We start from the raw sequence: 19441 nt of genomic DNA on the forward strand, positions 1-19441 counted from the left end.
GCGCCCACCGAGAGTAACTGTGAGGACTTACAGTGTTGTGGCACCAGCACCACCACATCCACCAAAGGCCCAATTTTTCTACCACTGTTCAACAATGGCAAGTAATTACAATTCTTGATATAATAGTTCACAGCAGGGCCCTCCAGCGCCCACCAAGTGTCACTTTGAGGGCTTACAGTGTTAACTTGTGGCAACACCAACACCTTAGGGCCAAATTTCTGCAGAGCATATAGGGAAGGCCCCTACTTTTAAAAATCCAACTTACAAATGTCTCCTACTTGCAAACGGAAAGGAGACAACAGGAAGTGAGATGAAAAAAGTCGAACCGCCCAAAAAATTATACAGTGGTGATAACCCTTCCCTATGTTTTGCAAAAAGCTTAAAAATAGATTTTTTGACTGGGGCTACACTTTAAAAATGTACCACTTCAAAATTACAAACATATTCTACTTAACACAACAAACCTACACAGTCCCTGTCTTGTTTGCACCACCTGTATACTGCTGTTCTGAGTATATAGGGCCTTGTGGGGTCCCCACCTTTCATTTTTTTAATTTGGGTACGGGGTTCTCCTTAATATCTGTACAAGACCTAAGGGGGCTGGTAATGGGCAGGAGGGGGGCTACCAATGCTATTTTCCTCACTGATTTTCATCCATATTGCCGGAACCACACATTACATTAAAACCGTAAGCAGTTTTTAATTACTTTTTTTCCATGAAATGTCATTTTGTGCAGGGACTGTTCTAAACACAGGAAACACATGCCGCTTCACAGGCATACTATAGACACCTCCCAGGCATGATATTTAAAGGAATATTTCATTTTTTTTTCACTTTAATTGTCATTAAATTCAGTGCTCCCGAAAAAACTTCAGTTTAAAAATTTTTTTTTGCATTGATCCATGTCCCCTGGGGCAGGAGCCAGGTCCCCAAACCCTTTTAGGACAATGACTTGCATATTAGCCTTTAAAATTAGCACTTTTGATTTTGAATGTTCGAGTTCCATAGACTTTAATGGGATTCTAAAGTTCGTATGAATTTTCGGCCCGTTCAAAGGTTCTGGTGCGAACCGGGGGGCGGGGGGGGGGGGGGGTGTTCTGCTCTTCCCTATTCGAGACAAGGAAGACAAGTTCACTCAGTCATACTGTCCTAGTGCAGTATGCAGTCTACTCAGTTCCACTGACCCACCAGTCTAACTGGTGATAAACTGGGAGATAGATTGCTCGTGTTGGGCCTAAATAGGGAATAGATTTTGAGCTCCAGGTGAAAAGAAAGTGTATCTGCAGGCATTTGAGAAGGTACGGCGAGATTGAGATGTTTAGAGCTGTGGATTTGGAAACGTTGATACGGAGACCTAAGGCTACCCCAAACTACTCAAGGAGCTTAATAATGTTAGGGGTAGAGATGAGGGGCAATGTAACAAAGGAGTAGGTTGTTCGCAAATAGGGCACATTTATGTTCTTGCGGGCCAAATAAGACTCTTTTAATGTCTGGGTGGCTACGAATGGTTATTGCTAGGGATTCAATGCCAATTGCAAAAATCAGGGGCGATAATAGGCATCCCTCTCTGGTGCCTTTCTCTATATTAAACGTGTCGGAGTACCTGCCCTACATTCACATTACCTGGAAACTTGGATTGGAGTAAAGGAATTTAGAATGCCAAGGAAATTGGGGCCTAGTCCCCATCTTTCCAGGACCTTGGAAATATATGACCAAGTGACCGTATCAAATGCTTTTTGAAGAGCAATGGAAAGCAGAAATCCCTCCTGAGGGGGTCCCCCATCCTATTGAGAGCCTAGAAGGGTCACTAAATCTATGGACCTTCTTACCTGGTCAGGGCCCTGTCTCCCCGGGATAAATCCAGCTTGTTCCTTGTGGACATACTGGGCTATGAATGAGGATAAACGGTTTGCCAGTATTTTTGTTAACAGTTTAAAGGGATTGTAAGGTGATTTTTTTTTTTTTTTTTAAATAACAAACTTGTCATACTTACCTCCACTGTGCAGCTCGTTTTGCACAGAGTGGCCCCGAACCTGCTCTCCTGGGGTCCCTCGGCTGCTGTCTCAGCTTCCTCCCGCAGGTGCTTCTCACGTTCATGCGAGCTCCCTCGCATGGTGAGAAGCATCTGCGGGCGTGCTCTCGCGATACAGCTGGTGGCTATAGCCGCTTGCTGTATCACACGGCCCCGCCCCCCGGCGCTCCGTGTCAGTGGATGTGATTGATGGCTGCGCTGCTTTCCATCCATCCACTCCAGCCAATCAGCGGCCAGACTGAACGGTGGAAAGGACGTCGGGGGACGAGCGCGGGACTTTCGAGGGGTGAGGTAAGTAAAACAGGGGGGCTGGGGGCGCAGGCACTGTCAGATGTTTTTTCATCTTAATGCATAGAATGCATTAAGGTGAAAAAACATTTACCTTTACAACCCCTTTAAGATCATTGTTGATCAGGGAGATCGGGCGATAATTGCCAGTCACAGAGGGGTCTTTTCCCGGTTTTGGAATAACAGAGATGTAAGCCAGGTTCAAGGATTTATTCAGGGGAGATCCTATTTGTAGGGAGTTAAAAAATCTGGCCAGTTAAGGTGTCAAGGTGTCTGAGAATTTTTTGTAGTAGCCCACCGGGGGCGGATCTTTGTTTGAGATTCTTGATGGTCGCCCTGATCTCTATGGTTGTAATGGGTTGTTCAAGAAGATCAATGTGATCTGTTGAGAGGTTGGGCAGTGAAATGGAGTCAAGAAACTCTGTGAGGCTGGAGGGAGGGCTAGATTTGTCATCTTTGTAAAGGGAAGCATAGAAGTCATGGAAGCATTCCATGATACGTTGTGGGTTCTGTGTGAATGAGCCAGATAGCAAACGGATTTTTGGAAATGCCAACAGACGTGGTTTGGGGGAAAGTTTGGTGGCTAGTTTGGACCCAATTTTATCCTTTTGAGAATAAAACCTCACCCCTGACCAATGGAGGTGTTTTTCAGCCTTGGTAGTGAGGGCTAGGTTGAGAGTCAATCTGGCTGCTTCTAGTTTATGTAGTGAATGACTGAGTGTGTTCTTGTTTGTTACGCTTACAGGATTCCTGGTACTCTTTAGTGAGGTTGTCTATTTTGGCTTGGTGTTCTTTTTTTGAGCGATATGAGAGCTGAATGATTTTGCCCCTTATCACTGCTTTGTGGGCCACCCATAGCGTAGCCAGGGAGATTGCCTCTGTGTCGTTCGTGTGAAAATAATCTTTGAGGTCCTTCTCCAAAAGAGTAAAGTGTATCCGGTTACTTAGGAGCAATTCATTGAGTCGCCATTTAAATTCTTTTTTTGTGTTATTTGAGTGACAGAGGGAGAGAGTAACCATAGAATGATCTGAGATAGGGGAGTCTCTGTTGGTCGACTTTACCGCAAGGGGTATATGTATCACTTGAAGGAAAACATGATCTATCCTGGCATAGGTCAGGTGGGGGGCAGAGTAATGTGTATGGTCTTTGGTGCGGGGGTTGAGTACCCTCCAAATGTCCACCAGTCCTGTGTCATAGGGGAGCTTGGCAATTTTTATACTTTGTTTGAGGGGGGTCATCTGGAGTGTGGTTGACCTGATCCCGATATGTCGAGAGCAAGATCAAATGCTATGTTCGAGTCCCCTCCATGAATAATGATTCCTTCCAACTGAGGTGTAAGGGAATGCATCATCGAGGTAAAAAAAATTGTCTTGACCCTTATTTGGGGTGTAGTATGAGAAAAATGAATATAGCATTCCATCTATGGTGCCCTTTACCAGAATGTATCTGCCGGAGGGGCTTTGGTAACTGTGACATAGTGAAATAGACAGAGCGTTTAGAAAAGCAGGCGGCTACTCCTTTTGTTTTATTCTCTGCATTGGAGAGCTAGAATTGGGGGAAGTGTTGATGAATAAATGATGGGTTGTAAGACTTGGGGAAGTGGGTCTCCTAAAGCAGAAGGACTTCATACTTTTGGGATTGATAAAGTTTGAACAATTTTCTTCTGATCTGATCTGCTTCTGACTCTACCTTGACTCCTGGTTTGTTTTCAGATTTTTTCTCTGCCTACTCTTTCTTCTAATCCACCCATTTGTCTGCCGTTACCAAACCTGGCCTGTCTTCGATTACTCCTCTTCCAGCTGCTTGTACTTGATCTACATTTCTGTTGCTGATCCGGATCTGCATTTGAACCTGCTAATCTGTGCATAGTGATCCGGTCTTTCAGCTGGTACAGCCTGCTCTTCAGCAATGCACAGCTCGCTCTTAAGCAATACACACATTGCTCTTCAGCATCCTGCAGGGAGAGACCAGTCAGGCATTCGTGCTCACTGTGTGCTCAGGTGCTTCTGTCACTTTACCAGGGTTCCTGAATCAGAGGTTTAGGAGAAGCCTACTGTGACAGTGGGGTCACTTTGGACACAGGGTGAATAAAAGAAACCCCCGATATGGTCTGTGATAGCCATATTCAAGGCTGTATATACATTGTATATAGATTGGATGTATACTGTATATGGGGGTTAAGTATCATTGCTGTGAGGAATTAAGTTGTTTTGCATTTCTATTGTTCATTTAAGTCTGTCCTTGTGTGTATTGTAAAGTGCCAGACAGACTGGCTGCCAACCCTTTGTGAAAAGATGTGTATTGGGTGGGATCGTTTGAAGCCTAGCAGACGTCAGGATGAGGTGTTGAGTCTTGGGATGTGTGGGTGGAGCTGGGCCCTTGTTCATGTTAAAGCATGTGCCTTGAATTGTGTATAAAGTTACAATGTTTCTCATTAATAAAGTCATTCCTACTACAGAAGAGACAGAGTGCGTCTCGTCTTTTTGCCAGAGGGGTCGGCTCCTATAGGAAAGGGTCGTTTAGCTGTGGATATTGGTAGCGAGTGGATGTATGTCTAGGAGAGGGAACATCGTAAACGGCGTTAACCCCCTTTATATTAGGGGTGCCGTTACATTGGTGGCAGCAGTGGGATCTTCCCTCCAGTTACTGGGACACTTCAAACCACCACAGTAAATGACCAGCTATGCAGCCTGCAGGAAAGCCACACTGAAAGACTTACTTGAGAGCCGTGGAGGGACCAGTGGGACAAAGAACAAGGCCACCTTGATCAGGGAACTAACCGAGATGGATCAGAGGGATGGTGATGCAGGACCCCGGTCAGTTGAAGACTTGTTTCAGCAACGAATTCGACAGCGGGTGGCATTATATGGTGCTAACCCATCAGAGACCGCCATACAGAATGCCATTAGAGACATCCAGCTGCAGGATGAGCGACAGGAGAGAGAACTAGAGCGGCAACATGAGCAGAGAATGGCAGAAATACGGCAATCGGAGACAACACCTAAAGATGCAGCGCCTGTCCGTAAGTTGCCCTTTCGGGCGTTCAAACTATTTAAGGAGGGAGAGGAGGAAACTGAAGCATTCCTGCAGGACTTTGAGAGACTATGCCAGATACATGAAGTACTGCCCCAAGATTGGGTCGCCTTACTGGCAAGTAATTTAACTGGCAGAGCGGCGGATGCGTATCGGGCCCTGGAGGATGAGGACGCTAAAGACTATGACCGGGTAAAAGAAGCTCTGCTAGCCTGATTTGCCATTACACCCGAAGCCAGCCGGATTAAGTTTCGAGAATGCCGAAAACAAACCCACATAACATACGTGGAGTGGGCACATCGTCTGCAGCGAGACCTTAAGGGCTGAATCCAGGGAAGCCACGCTCATACCATGGAGGACATCACCCAACTAGTACTCTTAGAACAGTTCTTTAACCACACCCCTCCGGTACTACAGGATTGGGTACGAGATAAGCAACCACAGACTGTACAGCAAGCGGCTACTTTGGCCGATGAATATCTGGACTCTCGAAGGTCAGGCGGAAGCGAGTGCTATCCACCATCTCAGCCCAGTTTATCAGCCTCTAACACAGCTTCAGCACCAACCCCAGCGGCCACTTATCCTCAGCAGCCCAGGTTCAACTCCCAGGACTATGCACAACCCATCAGGTGTTTCGGATGTAAACAGCTAGGGCACAAAAAGCCAAACTGTCCATTAAATCCAGCCATCCAGTCCCAGTCATGGAGACAACCAGCAAGGGCGAGCCCCCGCACACCCATGCCTGCAGCCCACTGCGTTGAGGAGGAAGAACATTGGGGCGTCCTGCACGAGGCTGATCCAATACAAGCAGCTAACCGGGACAACAGGCAACAACACAGGCAGACGGTCCGGGTTAATGGAACGGTAGCCAATGGCTTACGTGATAGCGGCGCTACCATGACCCTACTACAGAAGAACCTCATCCCAGAGAGCCAACACACCGGAGACACTGTAGCCGTAAGAGTAGCGGGAGGTACCATCTTCCGGCTACCCGTGGCCCGTGTTCACCTGGATTGGGGGGTTGGTTCGGGACACGTGAATGTGGGGGTGATGAAGGACTTGCCCGCGGATGCACTACTGGGGAATGATTTGGCCCCCCTCCTTTCTGCTTACACCCCGATGGGCCCCGATGAAGTCAACCCTGTGACTACCCGTGCACAGACACGTACTGCTGGAACCGGCCCGCTTGCTGCAGAGACCCAGGTGAGACTATCCTCCCCGACACGTACCTTAGATCAGGCGTGCCTAGGCTGGGATACCCCAGAAGCATTCGGGAGGGAAACTCGGGAGGACCCGACCTTACACAAGTATAGGGCTAAGGCAGATACTCAGGAAAGGGGAATAGATGGGGAGCTGTTTGAATGGGATGGGGATAGACTGTATAGGATCCCTAAGCCATCTCAGAGAAGTAAGGCCCCTTCGCAGAAACGACAGCTGGTGGTACCTAAGAAATACCAGCTGGAGATTCTGCGAATCGGGCATGATGTGCCACTAGCAGGACATCTAGGGTTCCGTCGCACGGCCCATAGGATCACACAGAATTTCTTCTGGCCCAATTTTAGCCAGGATGTGCGACAATACTGCAAAACGTGTGACACATGTCAACGGATAGGGAAGAGGGGGGGCCACCCTAAGGCTAAACTCATGTCCATGCCTATTATTGGGGAGCCCTTTTACCGCATAGCCGTTGACATTGTGGGTCCCCTGGCCCGGCCTAGTCCATCCGGAAAGAAGTATATTCTCACCCGGGTGGACTACGCCACCCTTTACCCAGAGGCAGTAGCTATGTCCAACATTGAAGAAGAGACAGTAGCTGATGCCCTGGTTAATATTTTTACCAGAGTGGGGTTCCCTAAGGAGATTCTCTCTGACCAGGGAACCCAGTTTACTGCGGTACTCACCCGGCAGTTGTGGAAGGTGTGCAATATTAAGCCCTTACTGAGCTCCCCCTACCACCCCCAGACTAAGGGTCTCTGCGAACGCTTTAACGGGACCCTCAAGCAAATGCTGAGGACCTTTTCGGACTCTTGCAGAGACTGGGAGAGATTCCTACCTCACCTGTTATTTGCGTACAGAGAGGTACCCCAGGAATCTACTGGGTTCTCGCCCTTCGAGTTTCTCTATGGGAAAAGGGTCCGCGGACGCCTCGATCTCATCAGAGGACACTGGGAGGGAGAGACAGAGCAAGAAGGGACCCCCATAGTACCCTATGTTCTGGAACTCAGGGATCGCATGGAGCAACTGTCTCTGATGGTAAGAGAGAATCTCCAGGCGGCCCAGGGAAGACAGAAGAGATGGTACAACCGGGGGGCCCGACAGCGGGTCTTCCAGGTTGGGCAGAAGGTCTTAGTGCTCAAGCCTGTGAAACCGACAAGATGCAGGCATCTTGGCAGGACCCGTATAAAGTAGTAGCCCAGGTATGTGATACTACCTATGTCATTGCCAGCTGTGCAGATGAAAGAATCCAGCAAACCTTTCATGTGAACATGCTGAAGGAGTTTTAGGAACGGCAGGAGGATGTTGCTGCAGTATGTGCCCCTGCTGCGGACGACTCAGAAGGTTTACCCCTCCCTGACTTACTAGAGAGAGAGCCCCAGACTGACCTCATTAGCCTTGTACAGCTAGGAGACCGGTTAAGCCCCACAAAGAAGGAACAGGCTAAGCGGCTTCTGTGGGAGAAACAGGCGACGTTCTCCCAAAGACCGGGCTATGCGACCTTGGCTGTACATAAGGTAGAGACCCCTGGACAAGCACCCCTCCGCCAGCCCCCCTACCGTATCCCTGTAGCAGTCCGAGAGGAAATGCGGAAGGAGATACAGGAGATAATTCAGTTAGGAGTCATTGAGCCTTCTGACAGCCCTTGGGCCTCGGAGACTTGGGACTCAACGAAAAGACCACCACCGATGCCTACCCGATGCCCAGGGTAGACGAACTACTAGATCGTATAGCCAGGGGACGTTATTTAACTACAATAGACCTGTGTAAAGGTTGTTGGCAGATCCCCCTGGCCGAGGATGCTATCCCCAAGTCGGCATTTGTTACCCCATTTGGCCTGTACCAGTCTAAGGTCATGCCATTTGGAATGAAAAATGCCCCAGCGACCTTCCAACGTATGGTGGATAGGCTCCTCGATGGCTTCCAGCATTTTGCATGTGCATATCTGGATGACATTGTGATCTACAGTGGGTCTTGGGAGGAGCACCTGGTTCACGTAGGAGTGGTTCTGGACAAAATTCGGGCCGCAGGCCTGACCTTGAAACCAGACAAGTGCCATCTAGGGATGGCGGAGGTGCAGTACCTAGGACACCGAGTGGGGTGTGGGAACCAGAGACCCGAACCAGCCAAGGTAGAGGCAGTAGCTAACTGGCCCACGCCCCGTACTAAGACCCAGGTATTGGCCTTCTTGGGAACTGCAGGGTACTACCGACGTTTTGTCCCTAATTATAGTGCTATCGCCCAACCCCTGACTGACCTGACGAAAAAGAATTTACCTAGGCAAGTCCTCTGGTCTCCAGCTTGTGAATCCGCGTTTCTAGCCCTCAAGCAAGCACTTGTAAATGCCCCTGTCTTGGCTGCCCCAGTACCTAACAAACGTTTTCTTGTCCACACAGATGCTTCCATGTTTGGACTGGGGGCGGTGCTGAGCCAAGTTGGGGAGGATGGAGGAGAACACCCTGTCACATACCTGAGTAGAAAACTATTACCCCGGGAAGTGAGCTATGCGGCAGTGGAGAAGGAGTGTTTGGCCCTGGTCTGGGCCCTTAAAAAGCTGAACCCTTACTTATACGGACAGGAATTTTCACTGGTCACTGACCACAACCCATTGGTCTGGCTTAACCGGGTCTCCGGAGATAATGGCAGGTTGCTGCGGTGGAGCTTAGCCCTACAACCTTACAACTTCACCATCAGCTACCGACCCGGTAAGCAAAAAGGCAATGCTGATGGGTTGTCCCGGCAAACCGACGCCCTCCCGGGCTCCTAGTGCAATGTTGATGGGTTATCCAGTATTGGAAGAATGGACCCATGGACTAACTGCGGAGTCAACCCGTCTGGGGTCCCCTCCTCTGTTAGTCCCCTGTCGAAAGGGGAGATGTGTGACAGTGGGGTCACTTTGGACAAAGGGTGAATAAAAGAAACCCCCGATATGGTCTGTGATAGCCATATTCAAGGCTGTATATACATTGTATATAGATTGGATGTATACTGTATATGGGGGTTAAGTATCATTGCTGTGAGGAATTAAGTTGTTTTGCATTTCTATTGTTCATTTAAGTCTGTCCTTGTGTGTATTGTAAAGTGCCAGACAGACTGGCTGCCAACCCTTTGTGAAAAGATGTGTATTGGGTGGGATCGTTTGAAGCCTAGCAGACGTCAGGATGAGGTGTTGAGTCTTGGGATGTGTGGGTGGAGCTGGGCCCTTGTTCATGTTAAAGCATGTGCCTTGAATTGTGTATAAAGTTACAATGTTTCTCATTAATAAAGTCATTCCTACTACAGAAGAGACAGAGTGCGTCTCGTCTTTTTGCCAGAGGGGTCGACTCCTATAGGAAAGGGTCGTTTAGCTGTGGATATTGGTAGCGAGTGGATGTGTGTCTAGGAGAGGGAACATCGTAAACGGCGTTAACCCCCTTTATATTAGGGGTGCCGTTACACCTACCTCCACATGTTAGTCTCCACCACCAGCTACATTACATACACTGTGCACTGTTTTTTTCACAGTGTGCTGGGCTGTCTAAAGAGAGAGTAAAGTTGTTTCTTCATCAATGACTGCCTCTCTATAATTGAATCTTCATAAAGAGCAGCATGGAGCTTGGAGTAAGGTTGGTCCCTTCTCTGATCATTCAGCTGTATATATGTTTTGCTTATATGATGCAGAAAGTACTGAAAACAACTATTCAGCTACCTAGCAATGGAGACTTCTGTAGTTCTCCCAGTACAATAAGTACAGTATATCTATGACCTGATCTTTGAACTGTTCCCACAAAGGGCTCTAGATCTATTGCCTCATTTTACCCCAAGATTCCCACTCTGCCAATGTTATTTTCTTCCATGAGGGCCAGGCTGTAATTAACATTGGAGGATTTGTTTCCGATATTCTCAGATCAGTATAAGGCATGGAGTGAGGTTGGTCACTCCTGGCATTCATTCAGCTGTTTGCGTAATTTTAGCTTCAGCTATTCAGCTATGTAACAACAGACTTTTTTTGAGCAAATGTCAACCTAAACATCTGAAAAAAGAGGTTCCCCCCCTCTGTCTGGAAATGTACATATGTAATACTATATATATTTTTTTTAATACTGTGCATAACAAGTAAAGAAAATAAATATAAAAATATACTTTCTTTTTACCCCAAAAAACTATGCAGAGAGAGAGAGAGAGAGAGAGAGAGAGATCAAGGCTGACATTAGTGACCTCCTTCTGATATGTTAATTGCCTGACTGTTTATGACTAGTAAGTATTTTATGAGTCACAAATCAGGATACAGCAAGTGATGTAAAAGCAAAATCAAAGCTTTACAGTATATATGTATTGGTAATGTATTGGTGACAACTAACTAGGTCTACAACTGAGAGCTCTATAATTCCCCTAATACAAGCAGTATATCTACGTCCTCATTTTTGGAATGCTCCCACAAAGGGCTGTACCTCTACTGCTTGACTTCATCCCATGAGCTCTACCTTACCAATTGAATTTTCTTGATAATGATGTTTTTTTTTCATTTTACCAGTTTCTCATGAATAATAAACATACAATATTTTTGGAAATTATTCTACTAGGCAACATGGTGTAAATAAACAAGAAAACATTATGAGCAGTTCAATTAAAGAAGAAGTATCACTTTTTATTACAGTATTCACTTCTAAATGGGACAAGGTACATGTAATGTTTTGTCCCATCTTCCTAGGTGTCTTTTAACGCTAACTATGATGTTGTACAGGACACACCCCATTAGTGCATAGCCATCCAACACCACAGCTGCCAAGATGACAATGGAGACGGCAAGCACCTGTCTCTGGCCCCAAACACTCGCCTGCGGTAAGCATCGGCAAGAGGAAAGCAGAGGGATGTGACTGCCTGCATCTGGTTCCCAGCAAAAAAAAAAAAAAAACAATAATGCAAAACAAAGTATTATATTAGAATTTGAATTATTTAATAAATATTTAGTGTACAATAGTAATACACATCCCCTCTGTGGTGTAATATGATGTAACATTTTGGATAGAGAGCTAAATAATTCCTTAGTGTAAAGTATAAATTAATAGGTACAGTACACTTTAGAACCCCCCCTCCCCCCCCCCAAAAAAAAAGGAAAAACGTTTTTATCACACAACAAACACACAAAACATAAGCACAAAAAGAATGTGAATCACGGGAATGGCCACTCTCTCTAGAGTGATACACTTTAATGAAGTACATGAGTCACATAGGCAACCCTGTTACCTGGTTTTGTGCTCAACCGATTGCCTCACTCTCAGGCCCTAAAAGTGGCTTTACATGGGTCAAAATTCAACCGGTTCAGCATGGACTGGACAAATTACAATACATGCATGGGCATGCTGGTTGTACAGAAGTTGATCTACCAATCTACTTCTGGACAACCAACCTGTTGGGTTTTTTCCCAAATGAACAGTGCCCACCAGCTATATCCAACACTGATCACTGTGTTCTGATCGAGGGAAAGGCTCCCCGCTTTGAGAATGCAGCAGAATAGTGGCAGTGATTCCCCCATCCACCTCAAATGTGTGGATGGGGAATTCTAAACTTTTTTTTTGTTCAACCCAATGATTTATGAATGGCTTTTTGAAGTGCTGATGTGGCTGTACATATACATTATATGGCTAAATGTTTGTGGACATCAGACCGTCAGCTTGATAGACATCCCTTTAAAATACAATGACCATTTTAAAGTTATACCAGCCTACACTTTTGATAAGGCTTTTCACAAGATTTGTGAGTGTGTCTGTGAGTATTTGTGTGGGATTTCTGTGCATGTGCACAAACGCTGCCAGCTTCTGGCAGATTGCAACTTTACTGCTTAGTAGGGATGGGCCGAACACTCCCCAGTTCGGTTCGCACCAGAACATACTGAACAGGCAAAAATTTGGCAGAACACACAAACACCATTAAAGTCTATGGGACACGTACATGAATAATCAAAAGTGCTAATTTTAAAGGCTTATATGCATTACAAGTTACAAGTTATTGTCATAAAAAGTGTTTGGGTTCTGCCCCAGGGGACATGTATCAGTGAAAAAAAATACTATTTACGTAAATGGGTGACCCCGCACCCCTGACGCCACAGGAAAGTCCCTGTGGCATCAGAGAGGACGAGGTCACCAGTGGACCTGCCCTCAGTTATATAAGAACTGTCACAAGCTCAGAAGCGTCACACTGCAGGAGCCTTCCATTGAGGTGGATAGTCCAGAGGATTAAGCGGGGAAGAAGAAGCTGAAGAAAGATGGAGAAGACCAGAGAAAAAGCAGAGGAAGATAGAGGAAGAAGCGAGGGAAGAAGAAGATGGAGGAAGAAGCTGGGGAAAGAAGAAGTCAATATTAATAAAGGAATTGTCAAAAAATGGCTATTACCAATTCACCCGGGGGGGGGGGGTGGCCGGGATCTGGGGGTCCTCTTGTTAAAGGGGGCTTCCAGATTCCAATAATTTTCCCGAAGGGCCTGGTATGGATTTTAGAGGGGCCCTTACGCAATTTTTTTTTTTTACATTTTGGTTTGGGGGTTCCCCTTAATATTCATACCAGACCCAAAGGTCCTGGTAAGGGACTTGGGGGGGGGGGTCCCATTCTCTTTTTTTAATGATTTTATCTATATTGCTGAGACCCGACAATTCGTTACAGCTGCGATCAGTTTTAAATTAATTTTTTTCCTTTAGAAATGTAATTTTTTTGTGGTACTGTTCTAAACACGGGAAAAATGTGGCACTTTACAGGGATACTATAGACACCCCCCAGGCACAATATTTAAAGGAACATTTCATTTTTATTGTTTAATTTTAAGCAGTAAAAAAATCACTGCTCCCCAAAAAAGTCCATTTAAAAAAGAAAAATATATTTCATTGATACATGTCCTGTCCCCAAACACTTTTATGACAATAACCTGCATATAAGCCTTTAAAATGAACACTTTTGATTTTTCATGTTAATGTCCCAAAGACTTTAACGGTGTTCCGACAGCTTTCGAATTTGCCCCGAACACTGGATATTGTTCGGTGTTCGCAGAACATCCAAACAACCAAAGTTCAGCCCAAACTTATGCTCGGGCCAAACTGTTCACCCATCCCTAATGCGTAGCAGCGTTTTTTGTTCATGTGCACCATGTGGGAATGTGTTCCCTAAGGCCTTCCTAAAGCATTTTGAAGAACATTTACTGACTTAAGCAACCAGAATCTAGAGCATCTGTGCATGCCAACCAATCAGCTTCTAGCCTTCATTTTCTTTTGTTTACAAACTATTTTATTTGCTACAAAAGGTGGTACAAAAAGCTTTGACATATGCCATAGAAAGATATAATACAGGTATTTTACACAAAAGATAAAACAAGAATTTTTTTTTTAAATATGAGGAACATAGTTTGCTTTAGTAATTTGACTTTAGATTCATTTTTAAAACTTAACGAAACAAGTTGAAACTTTTTACATAGTTACATCGTTTCTGAGGTTGAATAAAGATACCAGTCCCTCCAGTTCAACCCGTGTTAGTGTTGTGTGTGTGTCCTTGTGTCACTACTGTTTCCCATTTCCCTGTATATTGTGTTCGCTCAGATGCTTTTCTAAAAAAATATTTTTAAATATTGATGATTCTCCTCGCTGATACTGCTAGCTGAGAAAAGAAGTTCTACATCTTTGCCATTCTAATAGTAAAAAAAACCCTTATGCAGTTTAAGATTAGACTGCTTTCCATTCAACTTCATTGAGTGGCCACTCTTCTCAAAAGACATAAGACTGATAGTTTTCTCCCTATGCTACAATCATCATTTAGATATTTGCATATTGTGATCATATCTCCTCCAGTTCTCTTATTAGCTTTGATGTATTTCTCTAGACTCTCTCCGGTTCCGACACATTCTTCCTATGGGTTCGTGATCAGAAATTGATGGCATACTTGAGATGTGACTGGACCTGAGTTGTGTAAAGTGGTAGAATTATAATCTTATCTTTTGATTTGATACCCCTTTGATGCTTGCTAAAAGTCTACTAGTAATGTTTGCTGCAGCTTGGCAGTGCATGCTATCGCTGAGCCCGTGATCAACTAGGGGTAGCTAATTGATTGTCATGCACAGCTAATACAGATTGTGGCTTCTCCAGTCTTAGTAAATTTCAGTATTCTGTGCTAGGAGTGTAGAATACTGAATTTGCATCTGTCTAATAACTGAAAATTCTGATCCCAGTGGGAGAGGCCATGTTTCAATGTAAAATATCTGGATCATGCTTCTGAAAGGGTGTTTGAGTTTGCCTTTAGGCTGTTGCTTAAGTTTAAAGTCATGGGTTGCCACCCAGGCCTTGAGGGTATTACCTGATTCTAACCAAAGCTGGAAACAATGGAGTATATATGGGAATCCTAAATGGTCTAAATCATGCAGTCAACTAACTAGTGAACAGAGAACACTGGAATCTCTGTTTTGTGTGGAGCTACTACCAGTCTGCTTTGTTTTCACTTGGTAAGTTAGAACAACCACCCAGGGACTGTCAGTCTGAGAAGCTGTTTTGCCTTTTGGGTTCTTCCCAGTTTCCAACTTTTACAATTAAAAAAGATGGAGCGCTAGAAATGCAGCTTGTGCTTAATGCAAATAGTTCCAAGGTCCAGGTGTGCTAGTAGACAAAGTTAATTCACTACTGAGACCAGACCAGGGTTTAGGGGTTCTGGTCTGCATCAGTGTGGACAGCCAGCTGCAGAGAGCAGAAGTGATTCTGTGGATATGGGCGAGAGAGAGAGAGAGAGAGAAAGAGAGAGGAGCAGTGCCACTCTGAGTGCAGTATTTCAGTTAAAATTCAATGTTTAATAAAAGTAAGATCAACTCACATTTTGGTGAGATATAATGTGCATGGCATAAGTAGTTTGGGCTGGGCAGCGGTGGTGCAGTTCCCAGTGGCTCCAGTGGTTCCTGAGGCAGAAGACGGTCACACAACAAGCACGTCAGGGGTGATGGACGGGAGGCGTGGTTGAGCTTGTGTTCGGAGCATGGGTGCCCCTTCATCAGGTATATCTTTCTATGCTGGACTACAGGAGCCCAAATTACTTATGCCATGCACATTATATCTCACCAAAATGTGAGTTGATCTTACTTTTATTAAACATTGCATTTTAACTAACATGACTAACACTCAGAGTGGTGCACCTTCTCTCTCTCTCTCTCTCTCTCTCTCTCTCCCTCTCTTACTCAACTTTTACACTAAAGCCTTGAAATGTTAAAGGATTGGACTGTATCTTTCCTGGAACTAGGTGAATGTAAAGTCTAGGGACAAATTTATGACAACTATGGGCTCAAGTTTGCATTCAAGGCCCAGCTGAGTGGAAGCAGTGCCACATAAATGTATAAAGTAAAGGCCTAATTTCCCACCCTAACAGAGGCTCAGCCTTCAGTTCCTATACAGAAAATAAGTAGTGTAAAAAAAGGTAATATACCCATTTACCTAATATTAAGGCTTAAGTAAGCATTAGGAAGAATAAATCTAGTTAATGCCAATGTTTAACATTTACTCTTAGCCCAGTTCTATATCGTGCTCATATTCAAAGATGTCTTCCATGTCTTCAACTAACAGCATATTTAGTTCCGTCAAAATAACATCCAAAGCCTAGAATAAAAAAAAATGCATTATTATTAATTTCAGTAATCATTAGAATTCTAGTAAGTAAAGAATGTATTTGCTGTGAGTCTGAAAGTGAGAATTGTGTAGTAGTTAGTGAAATTTAGAAGGAAAATGAGAAGCATTTCCTAGTACTTCTCAGCCCTTCAGCTAAACCTGTTTCTGCACACAATGATAAGGAGTGCCGTGATAAGGATTGTGTCTATGCCATTTACAGAGTAGTACAAAAATTGTAACAAGGGCTGGAAGATGGCAGCGAAAACGCTGCTACCCTTAGCAAAATAAATCTTGTGTACATTCCTAACATAGTAAATGGATTTCTACTTTGATCTTTTGCAAATGCCTATAAACTATATAGTGGCAATGGTTACTATGCTACTAGTTTGGTAAGCATTTGTTTTTTTAGATGTCATAATAACTGTAAAGCACAGCTTACATAGAATAATGTAGAGTGTGTGTTCCTATTTTTTCACAATAGAATAATGCTTTGAGCTCTGGTAATAATTATAATTATGTATAATATCTACAAATTAACTATACCTGACATACAGATGTGTCTTATCAACCTCACTCATCATTCTTCTTAAGCTGGCCAGTGAGACTGAACAAAGAAAAAAAAACCCAATAGATTACTTCATCCACACAAATGATGTGGATAGAAGAATTCTCCCCTACTGGGACATTGTATTCTGACAGTGGCACCCGCTTGTTATATAGTCCGAATCTGGTGTCCTGGTGTTTATTATCTTAACAATTGCTGTTCTTCTTTTAAGGTAGGCTCAGACAAAATCATAGTTTTCTGTGTGCAGAAAAGTATATGTGATGGAAAGATTAAAATTTTTAAATAATGATCCTTTGTCCTGAAGTTTATGTTTGCTTGTGAGACCTGTGTAACCATAATTAGGAATATTTTGTGGGTACAAGTACTGTGACAAATGTCTGTAGCGTTACACCATCAAGGCATAGGTTTTATTTAATAATCGCCCTTTAATTTATTCCCACTGTAGGGTAATTTAGTCATACCTATGAGTGTGTTGTAGAACATTTTTGGATTCTATTACAAGGTGCTCAAGGTTTTAAAAAAACCTAGTAATGCTCACATTTTTACTTTTAACAGTAAGGCCAGGGAGATTACCCTTATTAATGTTTATGTGTTGTTTATAATGTTTAAATAATTACAGGTACTTATATAGCGCTGTCAATTTATGCAGCCCTTTACTCATATATATTATACATTCACATCAGACCTTGCCCTCAAGGAGCTTACAACCTAAGATCCCTAATTTACATTCATACATGGTAGGGACAATTTAGACAGGAGCCAATTAACCTCTCAGCATGTCTTTGGAATATGGGAGGAAACTGGAATACACAGAGAAAACCCACGCAGGCACAAGGAGAACATGCAAACTCAATGCAGGTGGTGTCGTTGTTGGGATTCGAAACCAGCCACCCTAGTGCTGCCAGACTAAATCATTAGTGGATTGTCTCTGGATTTCATTTTGAAAATCTGTCCATCTTAATACAGTATATAACATATTCCAAAATGTACATGTCTGCTAGTTAGGGTTAATCTTAGGAGTTTGATTAAATATTAGAGTCTGGGTAGGAGAAGGGTTATAGTCAGGAATATCCTACAGAATTGCACTGGCAGACAAAATGTCAAAATGGAAACTTTTATTATATCTGGAAATTTGTTGCAGGTAGTCAACAATACGATATGTGAATGGCTTAAAGGGATTGTAAAGGCAGAAGGTTTTTTTATCTTAATGCATTCTATGCAATACGATGAAAAAAAAAAACCTTCTGTGTGCAGCAGCCACCTTCAGCCCCCTAATACTTACCTGAGCTCATCTTTATCCAGCAATGTTGCAGGAGTGTCCCCTCCTCATTGTCTGGGACAGTAGTGGTGTGGCACAATTGGCTCCCACTGCTGTCAATCAAAATCAGTCAGCCAATCAGGAGAGAGAGGGGATGAGGCTAGGTCATGACTCTGTGCCTGAATGGACACAGGGAGCTGTGACTTGGGTCGGGTGCCTCCATAGCAAGCTGCTTGCTGTGGGGCTGCTTGCTGTGGGGCTGCTTGCTGTGGGGCTGCTTGCTGTGGGGGCACTCAACAGGAGGGAGAGGCCAGGGGCACAGAAGAGGGACCCGAGAAGAGGAGGATCCAGGATGCTCTGTGCAAAACCAACTGCATAGAGCAGGTAAGTATAACAGGTTTGCTATTTAAAAAAAACAAAAACAAACAAACGAGAATGCACAATCACTTTAAAGCCAGCCCTGATAGTCTTGCCATCCCAAACCACAGCCTATGTTGGCTGTGCAATATTCAGGACTTGCATGCATGGATCTTTTTAGAGTGAGTAAAAATGATAAAGAGCTGTATCGCTATCATAGGGAACTTTCATCAAGTGAAAATAAAAAATAAAACAATAGAAGCCTGAATACCTGTTTAATGTGTTTAACCTGTCATGGGAAAAATATAGGGACTACCATTGCTGATCTTCTGAAAATTCTAGCTGCCTAGCTATATTGATGGGCCTCATGTCATGACTTTGAAAAACTGTCTTGGAACAATTATACATTTGAGGATTGTTGGAAAAAGTCAGCAGAGTGCTGATTTGCCTGCTTTTCTGTGATTAATTTCTGCACTTTATTTAGCGCCACATACTTAACCTTTTCATATATTTTATCTGTGTGGGAACACTTTTTTTTTTTTTTTGAAACAAATTTTATTCTGAAAAAGCTCAAAAGTACAGACGAACAGAAATTTCCAACAACAGTTTGAATACAAAAACAGCTGAGTTACAGAGTAGTAGGGTGTACAGAATATAGAAACATGCTGAAAATCACAAGAGCAGATCTGCTTAGGAGAAAACCCTGAGTAGGAGCTTGTCTGGTGGATAAGCAGAATATAAACTATCAGGTATGGTCCTAAACATGTTACCCTGAGAGGAATTGCCCCAGGGTTTTCGTGAAGGTCGAGGGACTCATAATATAGTACGATGGGTCAAGCCATATGAGAACGGGGGGTTAGCGTGTGTATTGGGACATGGCAAGGGAAACCTAGGAGGGGATCCACCTAGGATGGGGAGGCTATGTGTTGTTGGGGGTATGTGGTGTTTACGGGGGCCAAAGTGTGTGAACGTCTGTTTTGGGATGGTCTGACTAAAATTAAGAGGAGGGAACGGAGCAGAGGGGAAGAGGAGAAGAAGAGAAGGAGGGAAGGAGAAGAAAAAAAAAAAAAAGGGGGGGGGGAAGGGAGGT

The 19441-nt window shown here is 44.2% G+C and overlaps 1 protein-coding gene across 3 annotated transcripts in view; it reads right to left on the reverse strand.

The window, feature by feature from the left end:
* Positions 1 to 11650: 11650 nt before the first annotated feature.
* Positions 11651 to 19441, reverse strand: part of LOC143933862 (uncharacterized) — a 164861-nt gene continuing 157070 nt past the window's right edge. For all 3 annotated transcript variants that reach the window (XM_077456949.1, XM_077456947.1, XM_077456948.1), the window contains one exon: positions 11651 to 16162. In XM_077456949.1, coding sequence (XP_077313075.1) covers positions 16070 to 16162 — 93 coding nt within the window. In that variant the 3' untranslated portion in view covers positions 11651 to 16069. The remainder of the gene's footprint in view (positions 16163 to 19441) is intronic.

Source organism: Lithobates pipiens, unplaced genomic scaffold (assembly GCF_037356315.1).
Source record: "Lithobates pipiens isolate NorthernLeopardFrog02 unplaced genomic scaffold, aLitPip1_a1.2 Scaffold_27, whole genome shotgun sequence".
In the NCBI taxonomy this organism is placed as follows: domain Eukaryota; kingdom Metazoa; phylum Chordata; class Amphibia; order Anura; family Ranidae; genus Lithobates; species Lithobates pipiens.